The sequence below is a fragment of the Seriola aureovittata genome, chromosome 17 (assembly GCF_021018895.1).
Source record: "Seriola aureovittata isolate HTS-2021-v1 ecotype China chromosome 17, ASM2101889v1, whole genome shotgun sequence".
Lineage (NCBI taxonomy): Eukaryota > Metazoa > Chordata > Actinopteri > Carangiformes > Carangidae > Seriola > Seriola aureovittata.
Window position 1 is genome coordinate 16,858,403 of NC_079380.1, and position 18,983 is coordinate 16,877,385.

Genomic DNA, 18,983 nt, shown 5'->3' on the forward strand with positions numbered 1-18,983 from the left:
GAGAATAATCACCTGAAACTGCAGCTCTCCTCACCTTTACATGGGTTTCATATCGACTTCCAGCTCATTGTTTAGTTGTCTGACCCATGACTTCACTGCGTTAGTTCAGTCTGACCGCTTTCATAGCGGTTTGTAAATGCAGCAGCCAGTTGCTCTCAGTGAAGCTCTAAAAACCCTCTGCACTATACCTGCTCTGCACCATACATTTAGTGACAAAGCGGTGAACAGGTAGGAACATATAGCAGCTGAAGAGCCAGATATTTCCCTCAGGAGATGGTAGAGACCAAATCTGAGCTAAAAGAGGGTTGATGTTGGATTTACATTTGCCAGGTGGCCAGAAAAATGACTCCACAAGTTTGTTACATCAAGTTAAAAGGTGATGATATGTCAATGTTGTGTTCACAACTGCCCTTCGAGTGACCAAGCAACACAACACAACACACTGATTTCAGCTTTAATGTTCTCTCATAACCAGTTCAGGTTTGTTCGGTAGCATTTTTGGGCATAGTTGATATATCAGGCATAAACCTGCACTCACAATAAATTATTCAACTTCAAGTACAACTTCAATAACAACCCTAAACACATCTGAATCAGAATTATATGTCACTCTCACATAACGGTGGTTAATTTCATACCTGCTGTGCAAAACCATTATTGGAAACATTATTAACCATTTTTGTTATGGAAAAAAAAGAGATAAAAAACATATCATTGTTCACCCTTAGAGGCATGAAGTCAAAGTCAAACTGTAATGGCAGCTCCTCCTGCCATAGTCTGCATTAGTCATTTAATTGAAGATTTGTATCAGGACATCCTGGGGAGGGAGGGGCTCATGCATAGGAAATCTGTTCTGGTTTCATTGAATCATGTTTTCTGTTGTGTTCATTTTAATGCAGCTCATTGTCCATCAATGCGGGATAAAATCTCACATGAAAAAAAAAAAAAAGTGAGGATACGTAGTAGTTTAAATCATTAACATAATTTTGAGGTTGATTCTCTGAGCTTGTCAATGCTTATGTGATACAGGTAATGTCATTTTAACATGAACATTGCAAAATACAAGAATTTCTCAGAGTCGAGCTACAGAGTAATTGGGATAACATGAATTTTAAAAAAAATATCTCTGGTAAATAAATTAATTTGGCAACAACCAGAAATCACAACTACCCTGTATGTCTTATATTATCACAGTTGAGGATATTATTTCCACTGTTTCAGTGCAAATTAAATTCTATTAAAAACTCTTTTCCTCAGTGAGCTGGTGTGAAATCATTAGTGGTCTGAGGTCTCCTCCTCTGGTGGCTTCATGTTACAAGTGTTCAGGCACTGATCGGTTTTTGTTCAGGTCTACTGATGGTTTGTGTTATTGTGTGTTTCTGGCACAGTAATACACAGCAGTGTCTTCAGGCTGCACATTCTGTCCGTTCAGAGTCACTGTTTTGCTGGAAGAGTCTGTTTCAATACTGAATTTGTTTTTTAGTGAATCTTTGTAGTATGATGTGTATCCAGCAGCAGCGCTTCCAATCCACTCCAGTGCTTTCCCTGCAGGCTGTCTGATCCAATGTGTGCGATAGCCACTAACAGAATAAGAGACCTGACAGGTGATGCTGAGACGTTGACCTGGCACAGTCATAGAGGCTGGCTGTGTCAACTGTTCACACTTCACACCTGTTAAAAAGAAGAACATTTTTTGTTATAAATGGTCATGTTATCCAGCAAGTGAAGAAATGTTGACTATGACAAATCCAGAGAGACACACAGGATCCAGCTGCCAACAGCAGCAGCAGAGCTACAGAAAACATGGTTTATGGTGAAGCTGACGAGCTGTGAACTCCACTGACAGTCTGATCTGAAGTTTTTATAGCTGAGTAACAAGGAAGGTCACTGAGTTTGCATAGAATCAAACACATGAAGCTTCAGTGTTGGTCTAACTGGAGCCAATAGAAGAGTCTGTTCTGTGTTACTTTATCTAGAGAGTGAAAATATGAAGGGAAGTCTCTACCACTTTACATGTAATATTTTGTTTTCAATATACACTGTATTTAATAATTTGAAATGATCAATGAAATATTATATATATATTATATATATAGTTATTGTATCTCTGCTTTTCTTGTGATCTATTTATGTCAAAATGTGATGTTTTGAAACCAAATTTTTAGTTACATTCAATACATGACAAAACACATCCAATGAATTAACATTACAATAACGATGGTGATAAACACCTATAGAAACTAACAGACCAACCACCAGGAGTCTTACTTTCTGTGAGCCATGTTCACAATCTGTCTAATATTTTTCAAATTGTTAAAATCCACTTTTAAAATGATCTGAGTTTTTTTCCTCACAGAATAGGTTTACACCCTCCTCTTTACATCAAACACATGAGCACAGCATTTTATTAAGTGCAACAGTTCCACATCCACTGATTTGCTTACTTTTTTATTTGCTGCAAACATGAGCAGTGACAGTAGCCAGGATCATGTAAATGGTGTTAAAGATTTTAGTTTTCTGTCACTGGTTTGCAGGTTTGCATAAAAAACTTTAAATGGCTTCAGTGTTTACAGATGTGTGAAGACACAGACACAGAAAGGAACCTGGAGACTTTACAAGAAAATTTACAATATGCATAAATGCTCAGATATAATTTTAGATGAAAACATGCATTTATAAGTTAAAATCAATCAAACTGAAATATAATACAGAGTTGTTTTATAGTTCTTTTCTTAAGAGTACAAGTATAAAAATACATCAGTGTACAAGACCAGCAGGAGCATTAAGGTTCAGTTCAGTCCAGGATTCAAATGTCAGTTGAGACCAATGAGATCAATTAGAACACCAGATCTGAGTGTCTCCTTTTAGTAAGAGATGAGAAACCTGACACTGACTGACCTCTAGTGGTTCTAACATTATTATTCACTTCATGTTTCACTTTATATCACACATAATTTACATTGTATATATTGTCTTAATTCACAGAAAAGTATTGTTTTTGTAGTAGTTTAGAATTTTATAAGGCAAGAAAAGAGATTAATTTATTAATTTTAAAATGTAATACAACATAATTAAAAGCAATATTATTATACTGCATAAATATAGTTACAAATACGTTTGGGCTTGTCCACCCCAAGCGATGAGGACTGTAAGATTTTGTACAGCTGCTCTACCAACGTGAGTCACTGTGAGTCTCGAGCACAATAATAAACAGCAGAATCTTCAGTCTTCAGACTGTTCATCTGCAGATACAGCTGCTGTCTGCTGTTGTCTCTGGAGATGGTAAACCGGCCTTGCACTGACTGAGAGTAGGATTTGCTGCTACCACTATTATCATTCCAGGCAATCCACTCCAGTCCTTTTCCAGGAGCCTGTCTGATCCAATGCATCCAGTGGCTGCTCAATGAGAATCCAGATGCTGTACAGGTCAGTGTGTGGGATTCTCCAGGCCTTTTAACCACTGGTTCAGTTTGTGTCAGAGTCTGACCATCAACACCTGTAAAAAACAAGAAAAATTATCTGTTTCTTTGAGACATGTTTTTAAAGACAACTTTAAGTCACAATAAGAGAATCTCTTCACCTGCCCAGCAGAGAGTTAACAGCAGCAGTCCTGTCCTATAGTCCATCATGTTAAACTGTGTGTCACCTGTTCTCTGTCATCCTCTCTGCAGTCAGATAAGTAGAGGTGGAAGACATCTGAGTTTTGCGTTGACTCCTCCTCCGAGTTGGTTTCCCTGATTCAGCATAGTATGCATCATGTGACAACTGACCATTCATCAGTTTTACAATATCCTTAAAGTGAACTTTTTTCACAATGTTTAAATAAAAAAATTACACCTCAAAAAAGTTGTTCATTATATTTATCATCAGTTCAAAACAGACTGATCTCTGACAAAAGACAAAAAAGGGACATGTAATATATTGGTATTCATTTTAAAATGAATCAGTGGAATACAGTGTCTCAGTTGAGAATTTACTTTAATTAATATTTTAATTTTAATTAAATTATTTATTAAGTTTAATTTCTTTATGGCTCGTTTGTCTTTTGTTGTTGTTGTTGTTTGTAGACCCATAGATTGTAATATAAAAAGCTGAATTATTAATACAAACAACCAAATAATTAGATCTGATCATTGTAAAAGCAAATAGCCTCTTTCCAGTCTACAGTGTTTACATCAGTGTTTTAGCTCCTTTCCCTCACTCTACAACAGACATGTAGAGATGGAAGAGAAACACAGCACTTGTCACACATCTCTGGAAAAAAATGTTTTAGATATCATTTTTTTAATGTTTTGTAATGATGAGGGAACTGTTAATGTTATTCATCATATGATCATTTATTTATTCTCCTTTATTTATGCTCATCAGCATTTGATGGACTTCCATATGCTTGATGTGAGCAACATTACAAATGTAGTAATACAATCGGTCTGAATATTTATGTCAATGTGATATTTCAGTTTTTTAAATAAATATTTGATGAGAGAAAGAAAATATAAGTGTTTATTCTAGGATGAAGCTGCAACATAACAAATTGTGGGAAAAAAAGTCAAGGGGTCTCAAGACTTGGTTGGTTTGTTTGCAGGTTTGAATAAAGAATTTTCGATAGCTGCAGATGTTTGCAAATGTTTGAAGGCACAGAGAGACTTGGAGTTTCAAGAGTAAAACAGCTGTGCAGGAACCGAAACTCATTTGTTTGTTCTTTTAGATTCGTGTTTGCTATATGCAATACAATAAAAATAGAGATTTCATGGTCTTAAACTGTGAATATTATTTGCACATTTTGCTAAATATTTCTCTGAAATTAAATGATGACAGTGATCACTACGTTATCATAGTTTCAACTTGATAATCCTTTCTATACAATGTTTTTATCTCCTTACATAAAATAATAAATGTTTAAGTGACTGTGTTTGGGACTATCATCGTTAATCTCAACTGACTTTTAATGAAGCTCAGGTATATGATGGACAGACTGACATCATCTTATTTTGCAATTCATTTGTATTATGAAACAATTTGAATTTGAGTTTTTGATCAACTCTTTGCTCAAGAAATATAACTTTGAAGTCATACATCAGATGTTCTTAAATGTCACTGTGTTGTATCATTTAGATTTATTTGCCCTGAAGACATTAATCCTGTGAGACACTGTAGAGTCTATCAACCCCATCTCCTGCTGTAGGGGCAGTTATTCAGGAAACACCTCTACAGGTCGTATCAGAGGGTCAAATGACTTACAGTATACGGTTGTTTAGGTTGGCTGACTTCTTGGTTGATGTTCATATGTCATACTATTTTGAGGACATCAGGGGAGATAAACCTCAATAAGTGAGGAAAGACACACACACAGAGACAAACATATCACCTCCTTAACAGTCAAAACTCAGTAAGGCTCATTATGATTATTTAATAGTACCTTATTTAATTAAATTGTATTCAAGTCAGTCAAAGTCAAGGATCAAAGACTGCATGATGCAGTTATCTTTTCAGTGAAATGTGTCTTGCTCAATGAAAATACCAAAGTTTAGTTATCAGCTGAAATCGTTCAAATGAACTTCAAATATAAACACTGTGAAAATAGCTGTAATGTTTTATTTATATTTCTTTAACTTCTTCATTGCTAAATATGTTCAAATACTTTATCTCTTCTACAGTGAACTGGTGAGTGTGACAAGTGTTCAGGCACTGAGGGGTTTTTGTTCAGGTCTACTGATGGTTTGTGTTATTGTGTGTCTCTGGCACAGTAATACACAGCAGTGTCTTCAGGCTGCACATTCTGTCCATTTAGAGTCACTCTGTTGCTGGAAGAGTCTAAGTCGATACTGAACTTGTTCTTTAGTGAATCTTTTAAGAGTGTGGTGAATCCAATGCGTGCAGCTCCAATCCACTCCAGTGCTTTCCCTGCAGCCTGTCTGATCCAATGTGTGTGAGAGCTGCTAACAGAATAAGAGACCTGACAGGTGATGGTGAGACGTTGACCTGGCTGCACAGTCACAGAGGCTGGCTGTGTCAACTGTTCACACTTCACACCTGTTAAAAAAGAAATGTTTTGTTATAAATGGTCAAGTTCTACAGCAAGAGAAGAAATGTTGACTATGACAAATCCAGAGAGACTCACAGGATCCAGCTGCCAACAGCAGCAGCAGAGCTACAGAAAACATGGTTTATGGTGAAGCTGACGAGCTGTGAACTCCACTGACAGTGTGATCTGAAGTTTTTATAGCTGAGTAACAAGGAAGGTCACTGAGTTTGCATAGAATCAAACACATGAAGCATCAGTGTTGGTCTAACTGGAGCCAATAGAAGAGTCTGTTCAGTGTTATTATACCTGCAGAGTTAACACGTCTGGAAATCACCTCTGCTTTACATATGAAATTTTAATTTCATGACACACTGAATTGTAATATTTTAGATTGCCAATTAAAAGACTTGTGACTGTTACATGAAATGTAAACAATGTGGTGGTGGATCAGGAATGTTAATGTTAATATCAACATACAGGACAGCTCTTGGGCATATTTTCCCCTCCAATGATGGAAATCATTCAATAGATTAATATTAAAGAATGATAAACATCTACAGAAACTAACAAACCAACCACCAGTAATGTTATTTTCTGTGAGCCATGTTTACGCTTTATTTCGTTTTTTTTTCAAAGCATTTAATTCCACTTTTAGAATAATATGAGCTGTTTTGGTTAACCAGGTTTACTCCAACCTCAGATACATAAACATAAAAGACCAGTATTTTTGAAATTGCAGCATTTATTTATTAAGTCACTTATATCTTATGCTCATTTATCTGATGCTAACAGAAGCAGTGACTACAGCCAGGGTCATGTAAAAAGTTTAAAAAATTAAGATTGCTGTTCCTGGTGTCTTAGTTTGCTGTGACGGACTTTATGTTTGGACTTTTGGACTCTTTATGTCAGGGCTTTCGTTTTATTTCCTGTTTTATTTTGTAATCACTTCCCTTATGTGTTTCTCATGTTATGTCTACTTCCTGTCTTTGTCCTGTTTCCCTCCTTTGTGATTGTCTGCCCCGCCCTAATGTGTTACACCTGTCTTCGATCTCCCTTGCCTCCCTTGTGTATTTAGTCTCTGTGCTCCCACTTGTCTCTGTCAGTCTGTCTGTTGATATCCTGCTGTACTCCAGCTTAGCTGCGGTTCACCTTCGTTTTGGATATTTAGTTCTATGCTGTTTCACCAGTTTTGTAAGTTTCCTTTTGTAAATTAAAATGTCTTTTCTTCCCAACAACCCCCACTTTAGTGTTGGCTGCTTTTGGATTCAGTTTTTCCCCTAAACCTGACAGCTGGACTTGAAATGGTTTCAGTTCAGTTTTTTGTTCTGCCCATGTAGACATTTTATTGTGTCAGACCATCAGTATTACTCCCCCATGTTTTAGACGTTTCCCACATTAAAATGTGACGGTGATTACTATGCTAGACATTAAACATGTGAGACAGTACAGGATCAGGATCTGTCTGCTGGGATGAACTGACACTGGCAGATGGAGCTGCCGTCACTGCTGATGCAAACACTTGTGGTCAAACTTTACTGTAGAAAAAATGCTGTGCACATGCATCATGTGATTTAAAAAAAAAAAAAAAAAAAAAAAAGAAAAGATAATTATTTACTTCTCAGAATTTTAATCATTGCCAATAAAAACAAAAAATGTTTACAATATATTACAGGAAAGATAACACTGAAACAACTCAGTGTTACTACTGGTGGTGCTAAGTAGAGGAAGTAGTTTTTGTATGACTCTGCTATCACTGTCTCTCACTGTGTCTCTTCGGGCACAGTAATACACTGCTGTGTCCTCGGTCTTCAGACTGTTCATCTGTAGATAGACTTTACTGCTGGAGTCATCTCTGGAGATGGTGAATCTGCCCTGGACTGATTGGGAGTAATAGATAGGAGAACTATCTGTGCTTATATAAGCAATCCACTCCAGTCCTTTGCCAGGAGCCTGTCTGACCCAGCTCATACGGTAGCTGTTGAATGTGAACCCAGATGTTGTACAGGTCAGTCTGTGGGATTCTCCAGGCCTTTTAACCACTGGTTCAGATTCTGTCAGAGTCTGACCATCAACACCTGTCAACACAAGAGAGATCAGTCATTTGCTATAATGTGACAACCTTTTGAAGACAGATTTAATTCAAGATCAGAGATAATCATCACCTGTCCAGCAGAGAGTTAACAGCAGCAGTCCTGTCCTATAGTCCATCATGTTAAACTGTGTGTCCACTGTTCTCTGTCATCCTCTCTGCAGTCAGATAAGTAGAGGTGGAAGACAGCTGAGTTTTGCATTGACTCCTCCTCACGGGAAGGAGCGAACTAGATTCAACTTGACCATGTTGTCAAATATAGAATATTATGAGAGAAAAGTCTTCAGAAGTTGAATTTTGTGATCTGAACTTTTATTGTTTAAAAAAGGACTTTTGGATTCATGATATTTTTAAAAGGTTAATTCATAAGAAAAATCCAGAAAAAAAAGGAACAAAAAAAAAACCACAGAACTGAAACAAATACACAAATGTTTGATATTTATTCACATGAAGAGTCAAATGTGCAACTATCAGATGTATCAGAATGGTCAGCGCAGTTAGCGTCTTTGCTGGTTTCTATGGGCAGTGGCTGACACAGTGTTAGTGGTTGTGCTGGCCACACATCACTGCAAGTTGACGGGATCAGCTCCTCCCATATTTGATTTATGAATCCTCAGCTGTCTGAATCTGTTTTTATGAGACTGTCATTGGTTCACTGCAGTTCCAAGATCGTAATATGCAGTTGTGCTGTTGACTGTTTATTTCAACCATGATATGACTTGTATTATATAGAAAACACCATATGGACACGTTTGGTTAAAAAATTGATTTTCTTATATTTCTGACAAAACATAGTATTTAAGTAGATTTAAGTTGGCTGAAGATACAGATTCAGTAACCAGTGCAGTTTTGAGTCGGAGATTTGTCTTTGTTTTCTTTTCTTTTTTTAAATATTGATGTTATGGAAGACAGACGTTCTAAAGATTTCCATCTTGACTGTATCTGAACTGGTGTGAAATCATTAGTGGTCTGAGGGCTCCTCCTCTGGTGGCTTCATGTTACAAGTGTTCAGGCACTGAGGGGTTTTTGTTCAGGTCTACTGATGGTTTGTGTTATTGTGTGTCTCTGGCACAGTAATACACAGCAGTGTCTTCAGGCTGCACATTCTGTCCATTTAGAGTCACTCTGTTGCTGGAAGAGTCTGTTTCAATACTGAATTTGTTCTTTAGTGAATCTTTATAGTATGTTGTTGATCCAGTAGCAGCGATTCCAATCCACTCCAGTCCTTTCCCTGCAGGCTGTCTGATCCAAGCTGTGTAGTAGGTGCTAACAGAATAAGAGACCTGACAGGTGATGGTGAGACGTTGACCTGGCTGCACAGTCACAGAGGCTGGCTGTGTCAACTGTTCACACTTCACACCTGTTAAAAAGAAGAAAATAATTAGTGATAACTTGTCAAGTTCTACAGCAAGAGAAGAAATGTTGACTATGAAAAATCCAGAGAGACTCACAGGATCCAGCTGCCAACAGCAGCAGCAGAGCTACAGAAAACATGGTTTATGGTGAAGCTGACGAGCTGTGAATTCCACTGACAGTCTGATCTGAAGTTTTTATAGCTGAGTAACAAGGAAGGTCACTGAGTTTGCATAGAATCAAACACATGAAGCATCAGTGTTGGTCTAACTGGAGCCAATGGAAGAGTCTGTTCACTGATTTTATATCTTCAGAGTGAAAAATTATTTGACATTACATCTACTATCTATTCATATTCTCATTTCATTTCATTTATCATTAAATTTTGAAATTACATCTTCACCTAAAGAGGTGAAACAGCTAACTTTCTTTTGCCTATGAATTGTTTAAGCCTAACTATTGCATTAACAACAATTCCATATTAAAACATTATGTTAATGTTTATATAATTGCAAACAACAGTTAAAAATCATTTTTTGAAGGAGGAACAATTAACAGATATTGTTGTTTCAGTAAGAGGACTTGTTGATAATCATGGATAAATGAAAGCATATGTGTTTAAATCAGAAATTTAAATAATGTTGATGATATGCACCCATTGAAAAAAGAAGCAAGCAACCATGAATTATAACTATGCAGCTGAAACACTACATTGATTCTTTAAACACTATATTATTATACTGAAGATGAAAAACCTCTCTTTATAAAGAACTTGCACAAAATAGGATTCAGGTTTGTCCAGTGTGTTTGTAAATGTTGTCCCTCATCTCCCTCTTAGGAGATCACTGTTGCCTTCTCTTGGAAATGTTTTAAATGAAACCACTGAGTGTGATTCTTTTATTTAGCTGTTGATTTGTAATATGGAACTTTTTCAGAATTGTTTTATTGTGAAATATAAGTTTAAATCCCATAATTCATTAAAGGTACTTTCTTTGTTGAAATCACTGACTTCATATTAATCATGTGAGACAGTGCAGGGTTTATCAACCCATTTTTTGCCCAATAATCCTATGAGGTGTTTCTCACTACCTGGATGAATTGTTCTCCATCTTTAATCACAGTCTCACGAGCACACACAGAGCATACACAGCAGCTCCTTCAGGCCTCCCGCTCTTCATGTTGAGGTCTACTCACTGTCTGCTGGCAGTCACTGCTGATGGTAAACACCTTGTAGTCAAACTTTACTGCTGAATATGTGTTAAATGTTAACGTGTGACTTTTGTTTATGGTTTAAATATTTCAGTGCAGAAGACAAGCAGGAGCATTAAGGTTTAGCTCAGTCCAGGGTTCAAGTGGAGAGAGACACTTGACACATACTGCCTTCATGTGATTTTATTAACAGACAAACAGAAATGTTATTTTTCACTCTCATGAAATACTATTTATTTTACATCATTTCGAAACATCATTATGTCTTAAATTGATTAAATGTATTTTATTTGTTGTTTGTTTTCAGCAGCCACATTGTTTTACCGTCTTTCATCCTTTCATCAACAAATTCTCTTTTTTGCGTTTTTTATGTGTTTAATGTTTTGACATATTTTCAGGAAGAGTTTTAAGGAACTTGTATAGTACAGCAACCATTGTTCATTTATCAAAAATAAATATATGTAAACAGAATATTTACTATAAAACATAAGATTGTTGACATAAACAAATGATATAAAATCAAACATTTAATTACCACATTTAAAAGCACATGATGCTTCACAAGGTGAAGACTGTAGGATTTTGTACAGCTGTTCAACCGACTCCAGTCACTGTGAGTCTCGAGCACAATAATAAACAGCAGAATCTTCAGTCTTCAGACTGTTCATCTGCAGATACACCTGCTGTCTGCTGTTGTCTCTGGAGATGGTAAACCGGCCTTGCACTGACTGAGAGTAGTATTTGCTGCTACCAGTGCTATGCCAGGCAATCCACTCCAGTCCTTTTCCAGGAGCCTGTCTGATCCAGGCCATGTAGTAGCTGCTGAATGTGAATCCAGAGCCTGTACAGGTCAGTGTGTGGGATTCTCCAGGCCTTTTAACCACTGGTTCAGATTCTGTCAGAGTCTGACCATCAACACCTGTCAAGATAAAGAAGAAATCAGTAATTTCCTATAAAGTGACAACCTTTTGAAGACAAATTTAACTCAATATCAGTCAAACTCTTCACCTGCCCAGCAGAGAGTTAAAAGCAGCAGTCCTGTCCTATAGTCCATCATGTTAAACTGTGTGTCCACTGTTCTCTGTCATCCTCTCTGCAGTCAGATAAGTAGAGGTGGAAGACATCTGAGTTTTGCATTGACTCCTCCTCACAGGGAGGAGAGGTGGATTGGACTTTGAAGTCAACACGTCTGGTGAAACCAGAACAAATGATTAATGAAAATAATTTATCTCCAAGTCGGTGAAATTCAAATCTTTTTTGATGCATTTCAAATTGAATATCTTGTTCGTCTTTATAATGGCCATTTGTCTGAAATGAAACTACATCCTCGACTGACATTTAAGCTAAATCACACTTCATCTCCAAGAAGAAGGATTATATCATCAATACAGCAGTGATGATTTCTGAAAGCTGGGAGGCCTGAGGAAGCTAACATGAACAGAACTTTTTCAACTGACCAACACATTTTTGTGACTGAACTTCGTTGAAGATTTAAAACAGGTGAAGGATAAGAGAGATTTAGTCCACTGGTTAAGACAAAAGATTTAGCTTTTGAGATTAAGGTGCTGGGTGAAGTTTTTGAGAATAGTTATAAAGTTGGGGTGAAAGTTTTTAAAACCAGTTGTTCAGTCACAAATTACATGAGGGACGTTGATGGTTTGTTAGTAATAAAGAAAGAGTTTGCTTAGTTCTGGCTCTGCAGGTCTTAAAAGGGCGCACAGAATACCTGTATTTTAATAAAGAGTATTTTAAATGATAACATTGAAATTTCCAAGGGAAGTAAATACATTTTAAAGTGAACTACTTTCAGGGAGAAACTGCCCATGACTTTATTTATTTATATTCTCATATATTCAATTCTCACCGTGTGTGTGGAGCAGTCATGTGTTGCTGAGTATTTGTGCCGGTCTGTTGGTGGTTTGTGGGGCGACGTACACAGTAATACACAGCAGTGTCTTCAGGCTGCACAACCACTGAGTCTGGCTGGATGAGATCAATACTGTACACACCTGTGGAAACAGAAATCAACATCATCTCCATCATTCATCTGACTATTCAGTGTTTCTAATGTGTTTATTAGTGTGAATCCACTGAAAGCTCCTCACAGGATCCAGCTGCCAGCAGCTGTATCAGAACCACAGAGAACATGGTTGATGTTGTAGCTGAACTGATGTGAGCTCTTCTGTCCTCTCACTGACACACACACACACACACTTCACTTCTTTATGAGGAACCTTTATTTGCATATTGTTGAATATTTAAATTGGTCTTGTGTCAAGAAATTGAGGGAAATAGAAAATCCACTTAGTAAATCAGGTTTATTTGACAATGTTTTTTGGAGGGATACAAAAAGTGGTGCAATTTGTCCATTGCCCTGACTGCATTTGAAAGCATAAAATAATAAATAGCAAAGATAAGATAATCAAAAACTTCAGAATCAGAAAAAACACTGAAAACATGTTAAAATGCAACATTTTAAAAAAACTGATCACATGAACGTCATGTTGCCTGGTGGTTAATTGGACAACTGCTGTAAAAAATCATTATTGAAAAGTTTAGTAACTATTATTGTTGAGAAAAAAGAATTCAGCAGGAAGTGACAAACTGTAACAGCAGCTGCTCCTGTGCATATTTATTGTAATTGTCCTGCTCTTTTGGTTGTTCTTATCCCAATTAATATGTTCTACTGCCCCCTGCAGGTCTCTGTCACACATTTCTGGAGAGTTTTTGTACAGCCTCTCTGCTCACTTTAACCAGTGTGTTTCTTTGGCACAGTAATACACAGCAGAGTCCTCTGGCTTCAAGTTGGACAGTCTCAGATGCACCATGCTGTTGCTGTCATCTCTACTGATTTCTGCACGTCCTCTCACACTGCTGGCATAAGCATTACTACTGGCAGAAGAGTAGCCAACTCCTATCCACTCCAGTGCTTTTCCTGCAGGTTGTCTGATCCAGTTCATAGTGCAACAGGTAAATGTGAAGCCAGATCCTCTGCAGGAGAGACTGAGAGTCTCCCCAGGCCTCTTCACTACTGAACTGGAAGGAATGGACTCCATACTCTGACCTGTACAACCTGATGAGATGAAAGGAGAGAGACAGTGAGACAGTCATCTGGGAAGTTTTCTGGTATCACTGACTGACCATCAGTCACTGCTGTCTGATAAAAGATGAAACATCAAGAAGCAGGAGAACTCACAGGACAGAGAGAGAGCAACCAGCAGAAGAGTGAGTGTGTTCATCATCCTGAGTCTGGAGATGTGACCTCTGATGCTGCACACAAACTACAAGACCAGTCAGCAGGACACAAGTACACTACACACACTGAGGATTTGCATCAGGACATCGTGAGGAGGGAGGAGCTTGTGTGCAAGAAGTTTTTTACCGATTTCATTGAATCATATCATGCAAATGATGTCTGTCAATGTGGGATAAATATCATGGAGAAAAATGTGTTTTCTGAATTTTGTAAATGTTCTCACAAATTGAATAAGTTATGAATCTGGCATTAATTAGAAATCATCAAACTTCCCTGAAACTTCCCTGAATATTATCATTAGAATTAAGACACTTTTATTTCATTTCTACTTTTTCAGAGCAAATTACATTTAAAGAAAGTTTTTCTCTTCAACAGTGAACTGGTGTGAAATCATTAGTGGTCTGAAGGCTCCTCCTCTGGTGGCTTCATGTTACAAGTGTTCAGGCACTGAGGGGTTTTTGTTCAGGTCTACTGATGGTTTGTGTTATTGTGTGTCTCTGGCACAGTAATACACAGCAGTGTCTTCAGGCTGCACATTCTGTCCATTCAGAGTCACTCTGTTGCTGGAAGAGTCTAAGTCCATACTGAACTTGTTCTTTAGTGAATCTTTGTAGTATTTGGTCTGCCCAACACGTTCACTTCCAATCCACTCCAGTGTTTTCCCTGCAGGCTGTCTGATCCAACCTGTGTAGTAGCTGCCAACAGAATAAGAGACCTGACAGGTGATGGTGAGACGTTGACCTGGCTGCACAGTCACAGAGGCTGGCTGTGTCAACTGTTGACAATTCACACCTGTTAAAAAAAAGAAAATGTTTTGTTATAAATGATCAAGTTCTACAGCAAGAGAAGAAATGTTGACTATGACAAATCCAGACAGACTCACAGGATCCAGCTGCCAACAGCAGCAGCAGAGCTACAGAAAACATGGTTTATGGTGAAGCTGACGAGCTGTGAACTCCACTGACAGTCTGATCTGAAGTTTTTATAGCTGAGTAACAAGGAAGGTCACTGAGTTTGCATAGAATCAAACACATCAAGCTTCAGTGTTGGTCTAACTGGAGCCAATAGAAGAGTCAAAAGTTGATTGACTGCTTTTCTTCTTTTCCTGTGTTCTATTTATGTCTGAATGTTTTATTAAACCAAATTGTTAGTTATATTTATTACATAACAAAACACATTCAATAAATTAACATTACAGTAACAACGGTTATAAACATCGAACAGACCAACCACCAAGAATGTTACTTTCTGTCAGCCATGTTTGTCTGTGTAGTATCTTTTTAAATTTTTAACAATTTACTTTTAAAATGTTGTGAGCTGTTTTCCTGAGATAATTGGTTTACTCCTTCCGCAGATGCATTTACTTCAAACATATGGGCACATCATTCTATTATCAATTTATTTGCTGACTTTCTTTTTTGTTAGACATAAAAATACTGACAGCAGCCGTGTGGGATCATGTGAATAGTTTAATAATATTTACTTTAATGGCTTAGATGTTTGAAGACACGAACATGCAGAGAAACCTGGAGACTCGAGAGAAATTATATCAAATAATTCAATTAAAATTCAACTTTCCTCACAGGTTGTCAGACGGAGCAGATAATGTTACCTTAAAGGGCATAAATATTGAAACAATGTTGATATATGATTAACTTACTGAACGTTTAATGATGCCTTGAACAGATTAGATTTGAAATTTAAAATGTTTACACTAAAATGAGGATATCTTAGTCCTGTATGACACCGTTAAAAGGCCAGTAGAAAATGTGTTGCATTTGAAATCTTGTACATGCAAAACTTATTGAGGGAGCAAGTGTGGTTTAAGAAAGAGAGAGAGAAAGAGAGAGAGAGAGAGAGAGAGAGAGAGAGAGAGAGAGAGAGAGTTACTGTAAATGCCTTAAAGCAGAACTAAAGAAAATTAGATCCATAAAAAAATAAACTGCTGATCTGTCTTCTGTGTCTTTAAAGAATAAACTGCAGAATACAAATGCTATAAGACAGGTTTACAATGATTTTGCACGTGCCTGAGACTAATCCACTCTGCTCAGTTTCTTTTGTTTTTTTAATTGTTTTTTCATAATTATTCTTCATAGATGTGTCAGCCAACATTCATCTCAGCAGGTAAAGAAAAAAGAGACTTGATGACGGACAGTCTGCAGACTGCCCATGGAAAGTATCTGTGATCTCACTCTGATCTCCTGCAGACCGAGCAAAGCTCATCATCAGTCTATTAACCAGTGAATACATGTTGGATATCAAAAGCATTTCACAGTGAGAGTGTTGTTTATTGTTTAGTGATTATGTTCTATGAGGATTATTTTTGAATGAAGCATTAAAGCTTTGTCACTGATCAGGTTAAATGATTTGTAAATGGAAGCTGCTTAAATCGTTGTTTAGAAATATTCTGCTGCCAAAAGAAATTACAATTCAGCGCAATTAAAATATCATTGATTCCAAAAATGTCTTTGTGTGTAAACATTTTTTCATTTTCTTGAACTATCTGGAGTGAGGACATTAAGTAGAAGGGTCTTATCAGTGGTGAAGGATTTTGTACAGCTGTTCATCCAACTCCAGTCACTGTGAGTCTCGAGCACAATAATAAACAGCAGAATCTTCAGTCTTCAGACTGTTCATCTGCAGATACAGCTGCTCTCTGCTGTTGTCTCTGGAGGCAGTAAACCGGCCTTGGACTGACTGAGAGTAGTAGTTGGTGCTACCACCAGTTTCAGTGGAGATCCACTCCAGTCCTTTACCAGGAGCCTGTCTGATCCAGGCCATCCAGTTGCTGCTGAATGAGATTCCAGATGTTGTACAGGTCAGTCTGTGGGATTCTCCAGGCCTTTTAACCACTGGTTCAGATTCTGTCAGAGTCTGACCATCAACACCTGTCAAGATAAAATGAGAAAATAGTCACTTGTTGTAAGTTGGCAGCATTTTGAAGAGGGATTAAATTCAGGATCAGAGAAAGTCTTCACCTGCCCAGCAGAGAGTTAACAGCAGCAGTCCTGTCCTATAGTCCATCATGTTAAACTGTGTGTCCACTGTTCTCTGTCATCCTCTCTGCAGTCAGATAAGTAGAGGTGGAAGACATCTGAGTTTTGCATTGACTCCTCCTCACAGGGAGGATTTGAAATTCATCTTTAAAACAAATGAGGGATATGGAATATATGAAGATCCTTTTTAAAATGAATCAATGGAATACAATCTGTTTCTCGTTGACAATAATGTAAAGAGCTCATCTATAAAGATATTATGTATCAGTATGTATTTTTAGTTCTTTATCATTAGTTGCATAATGAAACAAACAATTAAATAATCATGTCTGATCATTGTAAAAGCAAATACTTTCAGTCCAGTCTATATTGTTTACATCAGTGTTTTCAGTGTTTCCCTCCTCACTATAACAGTGACCTGGTGTGAAATCATTAGTGGTCTGAGGGCTCCTCCTCTGGTGGCTTCATGTTACAAGTGTTCAGGGACTGAGGGGTTTTTGTTCAGGTCTACTGATGGTTTGTGTTATTGTGTGTGTCTGGCACAGTAATACACAGCAGTGTCTTCAGGCTGCACATTCTGTCCATTTAGAGTCACTCTGTTGCTGGAAGAGTCTAAGTTGATACTGAATTTGTTCTTTAGTGAATCTTTATAGTATGAAGTGTCACCAGCTCTCATTCCAATCCACTCCAGTCCTTTCCCTGCAGGCTGTCTGATCCAAGCTGTGTAGTAGCCACTAACAGAATAAGAGACCTGACAGGTGATGGTGAGACGTTGACCTGGCTGCACAGTCACAGAGGCTGGTTGTGTCAACTGTTCACACTTCACACCTGTTAAAAAACAAGATGTTTTGTTATAAATGATCAAGTTCTACAGCAAGAGAAGTAATTTTGACTATGACAAATCCAGAGAGACTCACAGGATCCAGCTGCCAACAGCAGCAGCAGAGCTACAGAAAACATGGTTTATGGTGAAGCTGACGAGCTGTGAACTCCACTGACAGTCTGATCTGAAGTTTTTATAGCTGAGTAACAAGGAAGGTCACTGAGTTTGCATAGAATCAAACACATGAAGCGTCAGTGTTGGTCTAACTGGAGCCAATAGAAGAGTCTGTTCAGTGTTTTTTTTATTTGCAGAGTGAAATTGCATTCTTGGATATCACCTTTACTTTACAAATGACAATTTAATTTCATTTATCACTAAATTATAACACATTAATATTATCCTTACATCTAAAGTAAAGAAGCAAATGTTAACTTTATAACATTTAGTTAGACACTGTTAATGCCTAAATGTGGTGTATTTACGACACTTCCTACTGAAAACATTACATAAATTGTTATAGTCCAGCTGCTATTATTTAAATCATCATCTCAATAATGATGTTGACGTGAAAAAAAAGGAGCAACCACCAAAGATCTACACCTGCGGGACAAGAAAGATGAACTAAGTAATGACAAATGAAACCATTATTATACGTTTCACATTATGTGTTTTAAATTTTGCATCCACACATTAATAATCGTTAATTGTTGTTTCAACAAAGTATGTGTCCTTACCAACACTTCATTACATATACATTGGAAATTAAAAACATTCAAACATGATAAAAATATACATTCTCATATATTTTAGGGAGCATTTATTTATTTATTCATTATACTTACATATTTGCAAACAGAAATAATGACTGCAGCCATGATCACGTCAGCACTATAAAAAGTCATGTTTGCAGCAGGTTTTTAAGTTCACATGAAAACAGGTTTTCAGTTTTTGCAGATGTTTGAAGACTCAAAATAAACAGAGAAAATGTTTTCGTCCAGAGGGAAACAGCCGAGGAAGTGAAGTGAAACCGGTTTGACAATATGTGAAATGGCTGGTGTCTGAAAAAAAAAAAACATAATTGCTTTGTTGGTTTTGTGGTGAATATAAATATCTTATATCACAAATAAAAGAATGACAAAAAAATGACAACAATTGAAATGACAGTTTTCTTCCTGGCCACGACCAGCCTGTTCATATTCCCTCTCACGTTTCTCTGCAGTTTCAACATAACG

General features: G+C 37.2%; 7 gene segments (V, D, J or C); all 7 read right to left on the reverse strand.

Moving 5' to 3' along the window:
• Nucleotides 1-5,725: 5,725 nt before the first annotated feature.
• LOC130184753 (Ig heavy chain V region XIG14-like) lies at nt 5,726-6,164 on the reverse strand. The segment is given in 2 exon segments: nt 5,726-6,033; nt 6,122-6,164. Coding segments are annotated over 2 exon segments (351 nt in total).
• Nucleotides 6,165-7,650: 1,486 nt separating this feature from the next.
• Nucleotides 7,651-8,236, reverse strand: LOC130185218 (immunoglobulin heavy variable 3-48-like). The segment is given in 2 exon segments: nt 7,651-8,100; nt 8,188-8,236. Coding segments are annotated over 2 exon segments (468 nt in total).
• A 930-nt stretch (nt 8,237-9,166) lies between these two features.
• On the reverse strand, nt 9,167-9,608 carry LOC130185231 (Ig heavy chain V region 5A-like). The segment is given in 2 exon segments: nt 9,167-9,474; nt 9,566-9,608. Coding segments are annotated over 2 exon segments (351 nt in total).
• A 1,387-nt stretch (nt 9,609-10,995) lies between these two features.
• On the reverse strand, nt 10,996-12,824 carry LOC130185230 (Ig heavy chain V region 914-like). The segment is given in 2 exon segments: nt 10,996-11,595; nt 12,782-12,824. Coding segments are annotated over 2 exon segments (354 nt in total).
• A 371-nt stretch (nt 12,825-13,195) lies between these two features.
• On the reverse strand, nt 13,196-14,024 carry LOC130185220 (Ig heavy chain V region 3-like). The segment is given in 2 exon segments: nt 13,196-13,749; nt 13,873-14,024. Coding segments are annotated over 2 exon segments (375 nt in total).
• A 404-nt stretch (nt 14,025-14,428) lies between these two features.
• On the reverse strand, nt 14,429-14,872 carry LOC130185228 (immunoglobulin heavy variable 4-38-2-like; the record flags this gene model as incomplete). The annotated part of the segment is given in 2 exon segments: nt 14,429-14,724; nt 14,816-14,872. Coding segments are annotated over 2 exon segments (339 nt in total), but the record flags the coding sequence as incomplete, so codon positions are not given.
• Nucleotides 14,873-16,509: 1,637 nt separating this feature from the next.
• LOC130184754 (probable non-functional immunoglobulin heavy variable 3-38-3) lies at nt 16,510-16,959 on the reverse strand. The segment is given in 2 exon segments: nt 16,510-16,820; nt 16,911-16,959. Coding segments are annotated over 2 exon segments (360 nt in total).
• Between the last annotated feature and the right edge of the window lie 2,024 nt (nt 16,960-18,983).